The sequence below is a fragment of the Patagioenas fasciata genome, chromosome 2 (genome assembly GCF_037038585.1).
Source record: "Patagioenas fasciata isolate bPatFas1 chromosome 2, bPatFas1.hap1, whole genome shotgun sequence".
NCBI lineage: Eukaryota > Metazoa > Chordata > Aves > Columbiformes > Columbidae > Patagioenas > Patagioenas fasciata.
The window spans coordinates 136500063-136520426 of record NC_092521.1 but is presented as its reverse complement, the minus strand read 5'-3'; the positions used below and the strand labels follow the sequence as shown (position 1 = coordinate 136520426).

At 39.3% G+C, this 20364-nt stretch overlaps 1 protein-coding gene across 1 annotated transcript in view; it reads right to left on the bottom strand.

The window, feature by feature from the left end:
- MACC1 (MET transcriptional regulator MACC1) overlaps window positions 1–18506 on the bottom strand; it is a 36405-nt gene extending 17899 nt beyond the window's left edge. Inside the window, exon 1 of the mRNA XM_065833071.2 lies at window positions 18355–18506. Coding sequence (XP_065689143.1) covers window positions 18355–18357 — 3 coding nt within the window. The 5' untranslated portion in view covers window positions 18358–18506. The remainder of the gene's footprint in view (window positions 1–18354) is intronic.
- Window positions 18507–20364: the final 1858 nt, after the last annotated feature.

Below are 20364 nucleotides of genomic sequence, written 5' to 3'. Positions count from 1 at the left end.
TGAAAGCCGGTTGTCTGTTTCCATTGTGCAATGCCATGGTTTAAGACATGTTTTTTTTTTCTCACTGCAAGTGTAAATTGGTACTTTTTGTTCTTCCCCTAAGAACCACCTGCAGTTAATGTCAATCTGCTCAGGGGCTGCTTTGCACTCAGGCAGGACACAAGGCTGAGGTCAGGCTAAACCCGACTGTCACCCAACCACTCTGCTATGACAGGGCTGTACGGACTTTCAGGTTCCTCTCTTACCAGAAATCTCAGCTGTTGGCCTTAGAAGTCGTGATTTCAGATAGTAGTGAAAGCTTCCAAGACTAATACTTTGTGGCTTCTGCTATTAATATTCCACTGGAACTAAACTTGAAATTAAAATGCCTCCTTGATTCCAGCACCATAATTCCTAGATTTGCCGTCCCACATCTGTATAAAAATGTCACTGTTCCTTCTGTCTCTGATAAGAGACAGTATCTTTGATAATGTGTTCAGATTCCTTCAAAGGAAATATATTTTGTTTTACTGCTGCATCTCAAAGTGTTGAAAAATTGAGCACATTGTATAAACATGCAAGATTTTAATCTCAGGCTTCTACTTCAGGAACTGGGGAGGTTTAATCACACCAGATTAAGGTATCCATAGTCTAAAATCCCAATTAATGTACAAAAAGAAAGTGTGCTTTTTACAAAACCAGTGTATTTGTTGCCAGCACTAATCTCTGACTGATGAATTATTGAGAATTGACACATGAATCTAAGAACAGTTCTTTAAATAGTTAAAATACCCACAATTCTTTCAGTATCTCTATGAAGTGGAGGCAGCAAGTAAGGATAAGGAAAGAGCACAAGAATGCAAGTAGATGCACAGGGGCTAAAATAAGAAACCCATGGGGAAAGGGCAAGGAGAGAGAAAGAGAAACAATGTCTTTACACGGTGGAAGTATATTGACAGAGACATGACAACAAGATTACATATGTGTTTTATAAACACTAAGAATTTCTGCAAATAGAATAAGCCATTTCCCAGAAGTTCCCTTTGGGAACTCCTTAAAACCTTCACCACTAGCCTGGCACAAAGACAGAAAAGGAGGGTAATGAAAAGGAAAACCACTTTCAAAACTAAGCACCCCCCCTCCCAAAAGCATTCCTTTGTATGAGAGCATAATAAGGGAGCTCTTGTGATTGAGGTATGTCCTCGGGCCTGCCAAGAAGAGGATGAGAGAAGGAGGGAAATATAAACATTTCTGGGCAAAAGATGACCACATTTGGTCAGCTGGCCAAGGGATGTGGGAAGTGATGGGACAAGCTGTACACACTTCATCGAGTACCAGGCAATGTGCCTGATGATCTTATATGATATGACACCAGGGCTGGGTCCCATCTCTCCTGTGTTCCAGGCTTAGTGCTGGGAATGCATAAATCCCCAATGCCTTTGTAGGAGACTTGGAAAATAAGAAGAAAACCCTTTTCCATAGGTACATTCAGTGATAAAATATCCCAAATGAAAATTTTGATGGGCAACCTTATTAATTAGGAACTTACCTGGATAAATCCAGATAAGAGAAGAGAGAACAATGCACACGGGATATAAAGCTATGCTGATCAGTGGGGAAAGGGAAAAGCATGAATCTCTCTTGCTGCAAAAAGAAGGAATTCTGTATAGGAAAGAAAAAAAAACCTAAGCTTCTCAGTTGCTGTAGCTACTGTGTAAGGAAGACGTAAACTGACAAGTGCTTAATGGTGCAAAGTATTATTTGACTGACGATATGTCAGCTCACAGCATGAAGTGAGCAGGGAATGAGGAGGTGAAGAGGCTGGAAAAGATCAGCTGTGGTGGTGACCAGTGAGTGAACCCGAGTGACTACTGAGAGAAGTGGAATTTTTCTGTATGAAGGCAAAAAACAGTTTGCCAGGTGCACTCTGCTGTTCAAGCTTGGGATGCAGTGCTTGACCCATAAGAGCAGAGGACTTGGGATGCAGAGTGCTGCTGGCAGGCATGTTGCAGCGCTGTCACAGAGGCAGAAAAATGCATTAGAGGAACAGAAAAGTCTCAGGTAGAAAGTTCAGCTTCACAGAAGTCAGGAGACAGATTTGCTGCAAATGGTATTTTTGCTGCATGTGATGCCTCCAGAATTCTCTTCCAGGTCTTTTAAAATTCAAGTGCACTTTTTTGTTTTTTTAATGTTTCCACTCTAGCTACCAAAACAAAATATTTCCTACTGTGCTTAAAATAGTGGTAAGGAAGAAAATAAAAAAAGCTCAAAAGCAAACACTTCTCTGCTGCCTTTGCCCTCAAAAATAGGAGAGAACACATTCCTTTGTGGTTTTAGAGTATCAGCATCCCAGAGAAAGACACTAGGAATTTGTCTTTCATTCACCCTTGACCCAGTCCAGTCCTCTTCAAAAGCAGGTTGTGTTAAGACCAGTGATCTCCCGTGTCAGTGTCTCCCCACAGACATCTACATGAACCTTATACAGATAGTGCTACTCAGCTATACCATTATTCACAGCGATTTGTGGCCTTTGTATACAGAAGATGGAGTTTATGCATTTGCAAAGACAGGACAGACAACACAAGCAAGTGATGGAGACGTGCCTCATTCCTCAGGGTCTCTTTTAGCTGTCCTGCAGAAAAATGACTTGCTAGTTACATAGGTTGGGTTGTTAGACTTACTTTACAAGTTTATTTCTAAAAAAGGAGTAAGGTATATTTACCAGAATGTTAAATACAGTGTTCCTGATTTGATCAAGTATTAAGTATACTGGATTATTTAAATTCCATGAAATAGAGAGAAGAAAAGGAATTCTAAAGAGAAAGCAATACAAAGAAGAGAAATGGTTTCAGAAGGCACTAAACATCATCATCAAATCTAAAACACTGCCTGTTCTCAGCAGATTAACATGTTTCTAGATGAACAGTAGTTACAGTAATAGGTTGTATTTTAATAGTCCCTTGGCACTTGTGGCATGGAACAGTTTTACACAACTTGCTGACAAGTGGTTGGACACAAGTTTATCAATCTTTGATTACAGGTCTCAGTTGTGGTACTGTGTAGCTAGTGATAGTAAAGAATAGCAAATGAAACCTCCAGTTGAGGTTATAAAGTCTGCCTTATTCTCTTAGATCGGTACATGTAAGTCAGTCACAGAAAACGTAGCTGTATCTCATTCTGAACAGAGATGAAAACGGCTTTTAATGTTCAACCCTGAAAGATCTCAACCCTATGTATCACTGATGCTTCGCCACAATCTTAATGCTTTAGTATGACCGTGTTACTTGTCACTCTTCCTATAATAATAGAAAAGCATTTTCAATTGATATATCTACTTATTTACTCTGTTGTTAAATAATTGACAAGTTTGGTACCTACTTTTTCAAAGTTCTGAAAATTTATCACCCCATGGGAACTTCAGAGTCATTCACACTCCATCCTGAAGCCAGAGTTTAAACTTTCTGCAGACCCACATATGTCTACACTGCTGCTTGTAACTGACATAGTTGCTGCTCAGAGTACTTTGTCTGAGCTAGCATTCAAGGGTAGAGCTAGCAGTCTTGGCACAACAAAAACAGGACTTGAAGTGGGTCATCCCCTCAGTAGATTTCCACAAGTTGTCAGGTGGGTTTTTACAGACTGCTCAGCTCTTCATGACCCAGAACTGAGTGCTTTACCACCCGGTTGGGGAACACTGTGCAAGCAAATATGACTGTATCACAGGCACTCCCTCTACAAGACACGTATCCTTCCTTTCATTTCGTACAACTGCACTTCTACAGTTCCTTGTTGAAAGTATAAGGTCTAAAGAATTTGTTTTCAGTTATGGACTTCACCTTTGGAAATATTGCTTTCCAGAAGCCTCAAGAATGTGTAGTTAAGTTTTGATATTATCTTTCAGGTTTCAGCTATCACTCTGAAATACTTCATGATTTCTCTTTGGCCCCAAGTATTCTAAAAAGAAATATGTTGCCTTCTACTCACATTACTAGGTAATTTTTTAAGGAACAAGAAATGGAAAGTAAAGGTGAACTAAAGGATCCAACTTTGTACTATTTGCAATATTTCTTCTTTCTGCTAAGCAGAGAAAACTTTGCAATTTTCTTAGCTTAATTCTTCTATGAATTCATTTCCTTGCCACCTCTCAAAAGCCTCTAGAAACAATAATAGTTAAAAATCAGACTGGGTTCACACCTATTTTATGTAACTATGCATACTTTGGAAGCATAGCTATTTTCTTGACTTTTGGAGGTCCTAAGAAAACACTTCTGGCTCCTTCACAGAGATTAGAATACTACAGATTGTGACTGACTGTGATGCCAACAGAGTTATTCCTTCAAAACAGGTGTTGAAAGCACTCTATAAGGAGCACCTTTTATATAGCAATTTCATTAAACAGTAAAGGTTTCCATTTCTAGGTGTTGCAAGGGTTTCAATGCCATCATAATACATGCAACATTACAGAGCAAAGGCAACACCTCTGCGTATCATGTTCTGCACACAGACTAGAGCCCTGCTGCCCATCCTTGGGTACTTTTAGTGTTTGCTAGGATGAAACAAAGACCTCAAGTGTCAGCATTTCTTAACAAGCTAGGGAGTGGATATGACTGGGAATCTCAAAATCTCTGCTAGCTATTTATATCCCTGTGAACCATAGCTGTGATCACAGGTTTGTAAGTACAGGATACCTCTAAAGTACTCAAAATATTACTTTGTTACTCTGACTTCTTCTCCTCTTTCTATTAAATTAGCGATTTATTCACATCCAAGCTACATGCAGAAGTAACACTGGGTCTTTAACTCAGCAGCTTACCTGCTAGTGGTGAATGGAGATAAAGCCTTAGACACCTACACACTACCTTGACTTAGAGACCACTCCCAACTCTGCATAGTATTTATTATGCTCATCCCCAAGAAAGTCTCATGTCTCTGCCTGTTAATGCCAAAATTCAGCTTTGCAGAAGGACTGAGATGAGCTGTGGTTTTTGAGGACAGGAAGCAGTGAGGGGGCACAGAAGCAGTAGTAACATTACAGTAGTGAATGATTTACAATCTAAGAGCTAACTTCAAGGATAATAACGGAAATTTCTTAAAAACAAACAAACAACAAAACCAACAGAAAAACCTTTGTATGCCTCAAAGTCACAGGGTCTGGAGCAGAAAAGGAAAAAAAAAAAAAAAAAAGAGGCTTTCTGTGTCCAAAGATTTGATTTTGCAACACTTACTGTCTAACACTCTTCCGATTATATATAGAAAATGGCACATCTGATATCCATACAGAAAGCAAGTAAAGGAAAACAGTTTCCAGAAAACCAAACCCAGGTCAAACAGTGAAGTAGTTCTTCAGTAGGAACTGACAATCAGGCACTTATATGTTACAGGTTTCCTAGAAATAATTACTTTAATAATTAAGGCGTGAGCACAAGCAGGGGAAAAATCCCTCTTGACTTCCAATGTTTAAACGTCTCATCTAATCCACTGATGTGATATCAGAAATCCTGCTCTTTCTTCACAGCACCAGGGCAAAGCAGATCATATCAAGAAAGCCACCTGCAGAGAAGGGCCAGTATTTTACTTGTTCACAGCTCTTAAATTTCTTAAAATTATAATTGTAATTAACGTTAACAACAGATTTTAAGCACCTGTATCAGCTGGATATGTTGCAAACATGTAGGGTTTTTGTTTTTGTGGGGTTTTTTTGCTAAAAATGATATAACCGAGCAATGTGCCTGACACTTTGCCAGGAACCAGTCTTGAACATCCAGCTGTAGAACTGAATTGCCTGTCAGTACACTGCCTGGATACTGACACTTTATTTTGGACAGATGTAGATTGAAGGTGCATGGGAAAAACATGCAACGTGAACCTTGAGGCAAGTTGAACCTGATATCCAGATAGATACAAGGTGCCTTTACTCTTCTGATGTTCTGTTTTCAAGAAACTGAGGTGAGCACCTGGAGAAAGATACTGGGGGCACTGCAGTGTGCTGTGCTTTTGATGAGCTATGGGACTAGAAAGGTCTCTTTCCATAAGTATGACAGACTGTTGCTCCAGGGGAAAGCAAAAACACATCAGAAAGCCTGCACTGTTGGGTGGGTCTTTTTATACGGAGCCATGTTGGTTTGGTGTTAGTTAGCTTGGGGGGACAAATAAAAGCCACACACAAAACACACACACCACCTCCAAAAAATAAGTTAACATGGCAAAACACAAGAGGTTGTTTTGTCATATCTAAACTACGTCAAGCAAGTTTTCAAAATGTATAATCTAGGCAAGAAGAAATCCTAATGTGTAGGACATGAATGGGGAACATGAAAAGTGAAGGGGACAGGACTCAAATCAGACACTTGATCCATCTCTCCTGGGGATTATAAAGGGAGATCAATACTCAGAGGGCAAAAATGATGACAGGTAGCTGACACGTGACCAGCTCAACATGGAAAAAATAAATAAAACAGGCAGCCACCTGTGTTAGGAAAATAATTCCATTAAATATGGCAGAAGAAAGTAAATCTATTTGGCAAGTGCTCCTCTGGTTATCATTAAAGGTTAGGTTAGAGAGTTAATAACACAAAACAAAATAATTCTTCAGTGCATCCACAAATTATATTTTGCTCTACCTGAGTGACCACATAACAGACACAGGGAATATGTAACAGCACAGATAGTATGTTTGATAGATTGTGATTATATTTACAAGGAAAGACTGAAACCTATTTTTTGTGTATCGATCTGTTTTGACTGAAGAACTTGTTTAATAGTCCTTGGCACTTTAGAAACATAGTGAAGAGAGCATGAGAGAGGGAGTGTTAATCACAGAGACACTTTCCACGGTATACTACAGAAAACAGAGTTTTTCTTTGGTTTGTTTTGTTTTTTTTTTTAATGGCAAATTTTGGTGAGAACTCTTCTCCAGCAGCGAGACTTCATTGCATTTGAAACATTTGTGCCTGTGTTGTTAACAATAGGCTGAGCTGTCCATTAAGTTACACCTGCCAATATTTCTGAAATTGTAATTCTGAAGGGAAGAAGGAAGGGGAATTCATAAAAATGTGTTTTGTTCTCTAAAAGCCAAATCCAGTATCTCTCATTATATTACAGACTTGCCCTTTACATAGGAATTACACGTTCTTGATGGGCTAAAAAAAATTCTTATTTCTATCAAATCAGATTTATGTTTTGATGGATAGTTTCCCCACTAATGAATGACATTTGAATCTCTGAATTTTACTCTTACCTACTTCTTATTAATAGTATTGTTAACAGGATACATTTACTGAAATAATATGACTGCTGGATTGACTCTAAAATGGCAATGGTCCAGCAACAAAAATGAAGTCAGAAGATAAACTGCCATGCAATAACAGACCCCATTTAATAATCTATCTCTGATCACAGAAGAGTACATATTTCAGAGGAAGAAGTGAGAAGTCCTACATATGAAAATGAGGAGGACCTGCTTCCAGTATTGCTAGTAGTTTTGTAACCAAAATAGGAGTGATTCTGTCTTTAAAAAACAAACAAACAAGCAAACCACAGTCTTCAGTACCACTGTGGATCTTCTTCTAAAGGAATGGTCAAGTTCGAGAAGATTTGAGGCAATGAGTTCCCAACAAATTGCATGCCCTTAAGTGTCTAAATTTAGGTCTCAAATCTAGCTGACTTACAGGCTCAATGACAAAACTGTCTATTCTTGTCTGTTGAGAAGGCATCCTTTTTTTTCTTAGTGTTTGATATGATAACAATAACATGTCCATTTATGCAGCGGTGACAAAGTCAGTCTTCAAAGATTTTTTTTTTCTTTTCTTTTTTTAGAAGTGAAAGTTAAAATTATGTGAGAGACTTGTTCCAGGTCTTGTCTTCTTCCAGTCCCTCTATTCTTTATCCACCTTTATTCTCTCTGTTGCATCACAGTGTTCAGCTGCCTTTCCAGCAGCAGTTCTCCCATGGGTGATGTGTACCATTAGCCTGGATGCAATACCTCAGTGGAAAGCTAGTTTGCCCACCCAGGAAAACCACACTACTACATTGTGAAGGATAGTATTAAGCAGTGGAAGCATTTTAAGAATGTGTATTCCCTTGTCCTGCCTCCCTAAAGGGCTCAGAGGCAGAAACCATTCCTGAGGTTTTCACCAGCCAGTTGGTTGACCTCCAAAATTGATCAAAGAATTGCTCATACAACAAATCAGAGAAGTCCCCCATGTTAGCCAAGGTATTCCTACATTGACTTTATCTACTATTGTCTCCATTCACTCCCAAAAGGAACAGCACAGCTCCAGCTTGCTCTTCCTAACAGCCCTACACTTCAGGCTGCTACAGGCACCCTGCCTCCCCACTGGTTCCAGTTCTTCCTTCTGATCTGGCACCGCTGACTTCTGAGGGCATAATTTGATAAAGTTGAGAGAGTCGCAGTTACTCAAGAGTAGCATGAGCAAGCCCTATATACAGGTGGGTGCCTACCTGTTCAGGAATCTTCCCCATTCAGCTCTATACTATCTTTCCATGCCATTTGCCATGAAGAAATCACTTAATGATATTTCTTCTTTGCATTTAATATGGCAGTAGCGAGAAGAGAAAGAAGGAATAAAGCTGTTGCTTCCTTCTTTTTTATTTCTTTCCCTAACACTGGCTACAGCACTGTGTTAGACATGTGGAGGGAATTAGCATAGGACAGAAAATTAGGGGGTCAGTGGTCAAGCTCTACAGTAAGGAAGATTTTCCACTCAAAAGGAAAGAAAAAAAAAAAACAAACAAACCAACAACAAAACTACACACATACACCACACAAACCCAAACCTTAAATTGTCATGAATTTCATCCTTCTATACACAAAAAATTAGTCAGTTTAGTTGAAGAAAAGTTTTCATCTGCCCCAACAAATCTGGCTGATGCTTTCAAATAAAAATAATGGCTGGAGTGATGCAGTTGCAAATTGTTCAGAATGTTGGACTACAAGCAAACTTTTCAAATTCCTAAACAGTGCCTCTCAGATAGCCCTGCAGAAAATCTTCAGGAAAACAATTCAGAAATGCTCTGGAAGATACTCTATCAGTTCAAAATTCATGCCCAGTTTTTTATTTCACTTATTCTGCTTCAGCAAGCTTTACTATTTTTCACCACAGCAGAACTTATCATCTTTCTAGCAGAAGTAGAGGACTACAGATCAGTAACTCTCAGATACAATCACAGCATTTCAATATGTTATCTCAAACTTCCCTCCCCACTCCAGTCTGTCCCTGGTCCCTTCCTTCCCCCTTCATCCACTCCCCTCAAAAAAGCCCCCACAAGTCCAGTCAGTCCTGCACTCCCTCAAGCATTTTTACATGCAGTAAATTCATTTTCACTCATGTGGCAGTCTCTTCAAGACCTGGCTCCTGTCCAGCCTTGTGAAGATCCTAATGTTCAGCTTTTGCTTTCCCTCACCCTTCAGAGACACTGTGCATGGTCATCTTCCATTTTCATATAGACTGATCAAGCTCAGTATTTTATACTATTAAGTTTATAAAAAGGCTGCAATTCTTTGACCTCTCTGGCCTGCTACACAGAAAAACCCTGGGCATCATTTATCATCCAAAACCACCTCTGCAGCCATATGATGCTCCATTCACTAGAAACAATAATCACCTTATATGTGAAGTGAAACTGCTATATAGGCTATTGTCAGGCTACAGAATTACAGAAAATTTATTTGAGGCCACTAGGATATTCAAACATCATGCAAACCACATTAATTTCAAAACTTTAACTCTGAAAGTAAATTTTCATGCACTGCCTAGAGTTGAGGTTTTTCTGACAGCCAGTCTTGGAGGAGGGGAGACTAATCTCCCCTTGCTGTGGGGACCTATGAACAGTGTCCCATAGATTGGCTATAGCAGATTGAAAGGAACAGACAGCCATCTCAAATATCACTAAGTAGCCCAAGGCACAAAGCCCCAGCACAGGCCATGTCATTTGAGATCACTGCTTCTATGAAGCTGGAGTTCCTTTAGATGGCCACTTTCAGTCTGATCAGTAATAGCTGGGTAAACTTTGCTTCAGACAGGAAGAAACCAGGTGCATGGTTACAAGAGAAATAAGCTGAAATTCAGATCATGTTTATAAGTGTGTTTTTTAGTACTTTGACTTTCCTAGTTAGGAACCTGAAAACACCTGCCATGTACTAGCTCAGAGAATTCAGCCTATTCAGCAACAGCTTCCAAATGCCATCACTAAAGAAACACTTTTTCTGGTTTCATCTTCAAAAGTTTACTGTCCTTGCTCCATTTGTACCAAAATGTGGGAGGAGGCATTCACAGTTTTTCCAAAAGGTCACTGAATTTGAAGGTCAAAGCATTTCCTTACCCATTGCACCTCCTTGGCAGCAAGTCTTGGGCTTTACACTGTTAACTAGCACAGGTCTCTCAAGATAAGGGCTCAAAACATGTGCTGTGTTATGTGAATTATACATGCAAAATTCTACTGTTTGAGGTTTTTTCTAAACAGATTTGTTATTTTATGGGTTTTCTGTAGAGATCAATATACACAACAGATTTACAGTGCAGTTGAAAGACTGTTTAAATCAAGCAGCTCACTCCCACCATTACACATGTATCCTTGTCATCACTGTCAGGGGTTAATTGATTAAAGTGTACAACTGTCATAATGTGTAGATAGCATTTTAACATTTAACTTAAAATCATCAAACCAAATACACAACTTGTTGTGTGATGGCAATTTGCTTAAGATATTTTTCCTTGGCTGTAGTTAGACAGGAGACTCCTGTTACCTCTGTTTGCTACGGACACATGTAATCCTGGCTGTGCAATTTATTGGATGAGGTTTTCAGTCTTCCTTTTATAGCAATTATTCTTCTGTTTCAGGTCATTGATGATGACAAGCAGATATTTTGTAAAACACAGGATTCTCTAACAAAGCCCTGTCTGGTACCAAAAGTGAAATAAAAGCATGAGGTATGAAAATCGAAACTCAAATTAAATATATTCTGCTTCCAAAGCTTCACCTAAACTTTAATTTGGCAAGTGTTCTTGGAGATGCATGATCCAAATGTTGTCCAGCTTGAAGTTAGCTTAGGTCAGCTCCTGACAGATCACAGTCCAGGGTTCTATTTGTATATCCTTCTTCATCCATAATAAACAAAAACATGTACAACTTTGCTCAAAACTTGAATCATGATCTAAAAAACTTCTATAATGTAGTGTTTTACTGTTAGCTATTGTAAAGCTATGACACATCGACCAGAAGTGAGGAGTATAAGTCAGCAGATCATCAGTAAGAACATGTAAATATAACATGTAAATATATTTGTCTAATTTGGTGCAAGTTCTAATCTTCAGAACTTCAGGACATTTCACTTAACTTCACACCAAGCAGAAATGACTACACACAGACATGATAAACATTGCTAAACAGTTTGTTCTGTTGTGAAAATTATTTCAGATAACTTTATTTTGCAGTGCAAATTCATCTCACATTGCTGATTTTGGCAAGATTTTACAAGGGTAAATCTATCTCTGTCATCTTCATTCAGTATGCTGAATCACTAGTGTCCACACAAGTAATTTCATTTTTAAGTTCTTTAGAGATTAGCATTAAAAAGCCCCTGAGGTTTAATGCATAACCATATGTGCACCTTTTGCCTGGAGGGAGAGTGAGATTTCACTCCACTTTCTCCATATTAGGACTTGATTTGCCACCTAAGCAATGTTTTTCAGCCTCCCAGATCTACCTGTCCCAAGAGGAATGAGGCTTGAGACATGCAGATTTTGGCACCACAAGCAAAGAAGCTCAAAACCTGGCAGCTCCATAGTTGCGAGACTGTTTCAGAATTACTAAATTTGATTTATGCACAGATTTCAAAGCCAAAAGAAACAAAGCAATCATCTTTACTCTTCTTTGATGTGGGATCAAGGCCACAGACTTTTTACCTAGCTGTTATTGTGTCAAGTTGAATACTTCTTATTGAACTGAAAATTCTTAGAAATAAAATGCAATTTTGAGCCACAGAGCTGATGTTTATAGTCTGTTGGGACTCAAACCAGGGTTTTCTTTTGCTTTTTCATTTATATTCTAGTAGAACTAGCTGGAATAGCATCTCTCTGCTAAGCTTTGTACAAATACATAGCAAGCACAGCATGGTGGCAAGGAACTGATTGTTTAATGCACAAGACAAGGAAGGGCAGGGATAGGGGAAAAATGGAGATAAACAAGTTTACAGATGGAGAGACTAAAACACAAGGAGACTGATAACCACATTCCAGTGTCTTCCACTCCAACTATAAGAACTGTGTAAACATGTGCTAACCCCTTAAAAATGTGGCTCCAAACAACTTGTCTCAGAGCACTCAGGAAATCAGTGACAGAGCACAGGACGTGCAAGTGCCATGGGAAGTAAACTGCCACCAAGGCTTTGAAAGTAACTGCATAAATATCACAAGAGCCCTCTGCCACGAAGTGTTCACACCCTGAAAAGGCAATTAACTTGAGAGCAAGGCAGGTATTCATAACACTTCCCAACAGGTTTTGCATTGCTAGGTTTGGCCTTCCTTTCCAGCTATCAGCAGAAATTACATACCAAAATCAGATACAAGACAACTGTAGGTATGTATAACAGGTAGAAAAAATTACTGATGTTATATAGAGAGAAATGCCTCCCCACACACACACTGTTTTCTCTCTCCCATGTTTTCTTTTATCTGGTAAAAGAACTGACCAGTAGCCAAACTTAGGAGTCCGAGATCATCCATTACTTTTTTTTTTTATTATAAATAAATATATAAATAAATAAATCACAGTGATGTTGGATGAAACTTCCATTAAGTTCAACCTTCAAACAAATTGTCCTTCTGTTTCTGCTACCATATACTACATGAGATGAGAAAACGTCTAGGGAAATTCTTACTTTTCTGGGGAGCACATCACTAGTACCTACAGTACCTCCTGCATGTGTGTTTTGTGACTGGAGTACAATCATTACCAGTAAAAATACACCAGGGAATTCCAAGATCCAAAGGTCTGTCTCACATATTTTCCAGATTAGTATCACTTTTCTGCTCAGCAGCTGTATCAGTAGCCACCCAATAGTGCAAGCCAGGTAAGTAACTGTGGGTGGAATCCAGCTGGCAGAGCATGAGTACCTTTGCTCTGGCAGGCAAAAGGGTAACTCTGAGAGCTATTAAATGTACCTCTTTCTCTCCAGTGATGAGATAAAGAAATTAAGTTATTGATGTTAGGATGATGCATTCATTAAGCACTTACAACAAGATTCACACACGCACTTCAGAGACCAGATGCTTCCGAGTTCTCAAAAAAAAAAAAAAAAGCAGGTATCTAAGTGGGAAAGCCAAACTACCTGCCCTCACCCTCCTCAAAACAATATGAAGTTTAGCTTCAACACTTTTAAGCTTGGTTCAATTAGTGTAACCTGTGTCATGTGTACCATCTAGTTGTAGATGGCACACAACTTTGCTCCTTGTCAGATTGCAGTGGACTGTTTGCATTGTATATGGAAAGTGAGGGGACATGTTTGAGTTTAGCTTTCTTCTTGTCCCTTGAGATAGATACTATGAACACTTCAATCAGAAGCTGCCTCTGCTGAGAACTGTTAGATGTTTCCTTGGAAAGCTAATGAGATTTTACAAATGTATTTTCAATATTATTCATTTAACTTGATGGTTGGCACAACTTACTGGAAGCAAGTTAACAGTCTCAGTCCAGAGGTAAAGGATTGGTGTCCACATTAAAGAACAGACTACCTTTTGAATGGGAAGAAAAAAGAAAAAAAATCACTGAGCAGAAGAACAAACTGGCTTTACTCATGTTTGGAGTATTATAATTTCACATGGAGCAACAGGTGACAATTTGTGCTTTGGGAACTGGGGCAGGACTATGAATAATTTGCGAATTCTTGTCTCCCGGCTACACTATGGTCCTCCCACCTTTACAGGGGTCCTGTTAAATTAAGGCTAGTGGGCCAGTGGGAGTGAACTCATAAAAAGATTGTCATCACATCATAGGCTTTTCTTCAGAGCTCAGAGTTGATATTATATGAGGTCATGTATGAATAAAAACAAACCACCTAAAAGTCTTTCCAGCTGCCCCTCCTCTCCCGCCAGCTGTTTCAGACAAAGTAATTTCCTTTTAATTATGCAGCTTAGTACGTGTAGAAATACAGCTTATTCTCCATGTAAATACATATCCAAACTTTGGTACCAATGAGATTGTATGACCAAAATTAGGCTGTAGGATCTGCCACTGATGGGCCAAAAGCTTCAAGTCTACTGGTGAAACTTCCTGGTTTTTACAGCTGTAGGCTCAGACAGGAGCTTGAACAACTCTTTGTCAAGTTGTTGCACAAATGTTTTGTGAACAGAGTATTACAGCTAGTGGCAAATAAGGTGTTTGCTTTGGCATGATTGCAAGGTGACTGGCACAATGGACAAGCAATGCTGTTGGCAGTCTGTGTTAGTAAGTAAAGATGAAACCTGGATTAATACCATTTTATCTAACTAGAGGTCAGTTCTCATTAAAGTATGAGCAAATATATTTTAGAATCAATTTAAATACTTGTGAACTCCTATTTAACGCAGGGGATGATTAATGCCTCCATAGAGAGACGGAGATTAAAGAATAAATTCAGAGCAAGCTTGGGATAGAACTAAGGTTAAATCTCAAATCTCCCAAGTTTTTAAAATATCGGGCAAGAGACAAGATCGCCTAGCACTGTGCTTAAGGCTAAGCCTGTTCTTGGGGATGCCATCTGACTGGGTGGCTGGCTGGCTGGCTGCTCAAGAAAGCAGCAGTCCTACGTCTGCTTTGCATCAATACTGGTTCTTATCTTGTCCCAGAGGGAGCTGGCCCAGGCACCAATGAGTCAGTGTTCACCTGTGCTGGCCTGTGGGAAGTAATGGCAAGGTAGGAGAAATGGGACTGCCCCATTCAACAGCAGGTAGCCATTACAGCAGCTTAAATGTAGCACAAGGACTTACCCAAAGTAAAATGGCAGCTCCCTATCTCACAGACATGTTGTAAAGAGAAACACAAATATTATTAATTATTCAAAAAGATCCTTTCCTCATTGAGAAAGCTGAAGAAAATGGCAAAGAGATTCAACTGTTTACATTTTCAATTCAAATAATTGTCATCCAGAGTCATCTTTAAATACATATTCCAAGCAGAAGACTTAGAAGAATCTCTTCTCAGCTGCCAGCATACTCACTGGGTTTTCCAAGCATTTCACTTGCAGATTCACCTGCACAGCAACGGGGAAGCAGCATTCAGGGGCACATAAAACTGCTTTCAACCAAATAATCAGCCAGCCTCTTCCTGAGCCTGCTGGCTTATGAGGTGAAGTCAGCTACAAAAGGAAAGGACTTCTACTGTCACACAAATTAAGCCATATATCCCTCTGATAAAATTTCTTGAAAAGAACATCTGGATACATCCAAACCTAGAAGCTTTTCCTCTCCACCATGAAGATACCAAACCAGAGCCCAAAACGTCACTTGTCGCAAACTATAAAATTTCCAGGTTTTTTTAAGTTTCCAATGATTCAAAGTCCTGATGCAATTTCATCATCCCTTGGTAGGGAAGTGCCCCAGTGCCTCAGCTTGTTGCAGCATACAAAAGGCACTTTGAGTGAATTCTGATGGGTGGGAAGGGAAGGTCATTGGAAAGCAATCTGGCAGTGTTTGTTCACAAACCAAAATTACTGAGGTTACTAATGCTAGGGCAGACCATGAGAAGCTATTGGAAAACTTATTGAATGGAACAGCATAACATTGTTTGCTGTAGCTAAGAACATGAAGAGGTGATTTCAGAGGAGCAATTTAAAATTCCTTATACATGTTGAGTTCTAAGCTAGCTGTAGTTTCTCAGAAAAAGATGTTTGCTCAATGTGCAGAAATGCAAATGAGATTAGTCTGTCCAGGGAAGCAGATGAAAATATGGTAAAATATTACAGAGCAAATACATTTTTTTTCATGAGTATGTGACCTCACCTTTTCTCTAGAGTTCAGTTTTGGAAAAAAAGAAACAAACAAACAAAATCTACTCTTCAAAATACAAAGCTGAAGGACATGAACTGAAAATAACTCGAGAAAGAGGATAAGGGAGGGGAGGACTTCCATAGAAGTAGTTAGAAAAACAGAAGGTCCAATTAGACTAATCTTTTTGTGGTAGCAGCAGACTATGGGAATGTCAGGAAAGAAATGCTGTTGAAATATCTCCTTTCTCCTCTCCAGTCATGTTACATTTCCCATTGTGAGACCTGGGAGGTAACTTAAGATCCTATATAGTATTTTGTAGCAGAAGAGATGGAAGAGCCAGTAGTTCCAGACAGAGCTATGCTTATTGTTTTACAATTTTTTTTTGCAAGTACAAACCATAGTTTGTGGTGCAGAAATTTGACACACTGCAGTTGCTACTACTGCAGAGTTCAGCTTTTCAGACAGAACATCCTTCAGAGACCATCAAATTATGTTGACTAAATGGCTGTTCTGTCCAAAAATCCTTTTTTGTCTTTTTCTTTTTTTTTTTTTACAGGAACATAATTTCTATTTCTGCAGATATCTATAGATAGATAGATAGATAGACAGACAGATAGATAGATATAGGTGTTTCTTCCACCTACTCTGTATTCATATTTCAAGGATAGACTTCTCTGCAGGAATTTATGCCAAAGTTTACAGTAGCATAAACATGTAGTTTCTCAAGGTGTTTATCTTTTGTGGAAAATAGAAAGGGAAAGCGTCCAGCTTCAGAAATGGTGAATTTCTGGTTTTCTTCACTTGCATACCCTTCGTAGAAATCTCTTAGGGATAGTCCACCAAACACAAATATTGCTGGGCCACAGGCCGGAAGTTATTATTATAGAGTTAAAAAGAAGTTAAATAGCAAAGAAGAGAGCAATTGAACCCAATTATCCATTCTCATAATAAGAGGAGAAAGGGGGGCAAGAAAGATAGCAAAACATTTTAAAACAAATGTTTAAATGCTCAATGAGCTTTCTATTGCAACATATAATTTGTCTGTTGCACACATTCCCACAGGATATTGTACTATATAGTTTAGTGAATACAACTGTAGATATTTACCCAAGGTAAATACTATTTTATGACTTCTAGCATGACAATAACCAGCTAGTACTTGGGTTGTAAATCCCGTTGTGTATCTCCCACCCAGCGCAGACACCGTGCAACTGGTTTCAGTGTGTAAGTTCTGCGTTGGAGCATTTCACGTTAACCGCTGTCAAATACATGGTTTTGGGCTAGGGAAAGTGTTGCCAGTGTGGCAATTTGTACCTCCCCAAGTTCTACTCAGTGCAATCCTCTCCCTCTTCCCCTCCCTTTCTCACTTGCTCAGGAGGATGCCTATTGCAATTTTCTAGTAAAGCCAGTGAAAAATTATTCCCAAGGTTTGGAACCTGTCTCTTTAAAAAAAGAAATCTATTACTACGAAGAGGTGTTATTAGCTGAGTGGTAATAACAGGTGGCAGGAGAATAAGAGCTGTTTCTTTCTTGTCTTTCATTTAAATGTTTATATTTCTAAACAGACCAGCCAGTTCTGATTGTCATTTTTTAGCCATAAAGGGAGTTGGTTCAAGGTCTGTCAGCATGATAGGTCTTGCCTCCACAGAGGTCTTGCCTCCATTTAGCCTGGAGATATTGCCTTTCAAGTATTCTTCTAATAGCAAATGAGCATTTTAAAGTTCAGAAGAATATGTGCTCTTTAAACACTGTCTTTCTGATTTCTAATAACTGCCTTGTTAGCAAAGACGTTCATTATGCAGTGTTCAGCATCCTATTGCACATTTCTGATCCCTAACATACAAAACCAGGAACCAGTCCAACTGCTGCATGCGGGAAGATGAGTATTTCAGTTCAAATAGTGCTTCAATAAAACCAAAACAACTAAACAAACAAAACCTCAACCAAACAACAACAACAACAACAATAAACCCACACACGCACACACACATACACAACTACAGCAGCTTATTTCACAAAAGACGAAAGACAGAGAAAGCCAACTTAATATTGGTTGATTTGAAATTTTAGGAACTTGATCATCTATGCTCTCAGGAAAAACAACCAACCGCATTTAGCAAGCTCCATGCCTTTCTCCACACATCCCAAACCACCCTAGGGTACAATATTGTGCAATTCAAATTGTACACGGGTTCTGCGCCTTCTCCAGAGGTACCTGGCACTAGCTACAGCCAAAAGGACAGTATCGGACTGCAGCATTAATACTAGGTAAAAAAGTACACTGATACTTCAGCCCTTCCAAAATATTTTATACAAAGCTACAGAAGACATTTGGGAAAAAACAAAACAAAACAAAACAGGCAGGCAAGCAAGTAAACAAACAAACACTCACCATTCTGGAAACTAAGAGCTTTCTCCTAGATCCAAATTATGTCATTGGTCAAGACATGAAGACATCAGCACTGTTGAAGAAGCACCTATTGCTGCTCCAGCTGCGGAAAACTCCGGCGGGCTCGAGTAGGTGCTGAGAGCACACCTGGTGTACCTCAGTCTCAGGGTGCTGAGCAACGCCTGCTGGAATGTGCAGTCTAGCAGGTACCTGGCACCACTTGTTCAAACAGACAGGAGGGAGCGATTGAACTACATTACCCATAATTGCCTTTGGCTGGTTTATGATTACACCTGAAACCAGGAGAGGTGGTGCAGGAGTTTCGCCTTAGGGAGGAGAGATAGGCACAGTCAGGAAAGAAGGAAGCATGTGCTCCTTGTGCATTGCTGGAAGGGAGTTAGGGTTTTCTATTAACCTTTCACACGGCATGTTGCAAACATATTGAGCTTTCTGGGAGAGGGAAAAAGGATGTCCTTCTGATAAAGATCAAGGTTAGAAATAATTAGATTTACTGGCAATGAATACAGTGACCAAAATCGCGTGAACCTGTATGACCGGTTTGGGCATCTCTGTGCTTGTGAGAGAATCAGACAGCTGGGTATGAGGAAGCAAGTGAAGGGGTGGCAACGGCCTGAGAAGACATCTACAGAGGAGGGAAACTTTCAAGGTCAGGTTGGATGGGGCTCTGAGCAACCTGATCCAGTTGAAGAAGTCCTTGCTCATTGCAGGGCAATTGGACTAGATGACTTTTGAAGATCCCTTCCAACCTAAACTATTCTGTGATTCTATGAAAGCAGACATGTTTGGGAGGGTGGGGGGGAAAGAGTTCCTTTTTGCCTTCATGAGCTTGAGGAAATAACAAGTTTTCCCAGACATTATATTGCAGGTGTTTTTCTCAATGATTTCAGCATTTTATTGAATAACATTAAAGGGACAAAGATTATAGCCACAGGGAGATAAGATAAATGGTCTTTGCACGAGGAATGTCATGGGGAGTTAGAGAAGAGATGATTTGCCTGTCCGGTTGTTATTTGCTACCTGTGTTTTTGTGACACTTAGGACTCACAGCTGGAACTCCCCTTTGATGAAAAGAGGCTTCACAGGTTTTCTAATCCTGTCTCCAAAAAGCTGAAGTATAAATCAAACAGGACAAAAATGTGAAGAAAGGCAGAATATGGATTGTTTGTGGAGGAGGTATTGTCAATCATGGTGTGCAATTTCTACCAAATGAGTTACTTCCCAAAATAAGTGGGTTTGTTTGACCAGGGCTAGTAGTAAAGTGGGGTTAAACTCAGCAAGTAGTTTCATCTGGAAAAAAATGAAGTTGAAATGGTGCCAACACCATTTCAACTAAATGGTCAGTCCACTGCAATAATATTCAGTTCCTTCAGAGAACTGCATAGTTTCCCTCCCCGGCTAATAATACAGAAAACAGCATTTCACACCTGACCATATGCGATTTGGGGATGTTAATCTCTTCTAATTTGTATAATAAAGTAAGGCCTTGACTGTGACAAAGATAAGAGGTGCCCTATCTCCAAATGCTTTAACCAACTAGATATATTGTTGAGAGAGCTCTGTGCTGTTATCAGAAGCCAGAGGTTAGAGTAACAGAGCAGGGTTATTCACTTTGTACTATAATTACCTGTTACAGAAAAATCACATAATTTCTGCTCCCACTGCTTCTCTAAAGGTGTAGTTTATAAATTCAAGATCTGGAAATAGAATACATAGGGCAGATAAAGCCCTGTTAGATATGAGGAGGAGAAGGAAAACATTTCCAAAGATACTTAGTGGTTTACGCAGAGCTATTAAAAAAGCAACTATTTAATTTTTGTTATATATTTAATTTTCTGGATTTTGTTGTTTTGTGGGGTTTTTTTGAGGTAGGTACGATCTATCATGTGTCTGTAATGCTAATGACAATGATATCCCAAACCAGTTGAAACTCACTGTTCAACTATAATAATTTAATAATGAATTAAGATGTTAGTATCTTAAACTCCAGATTTC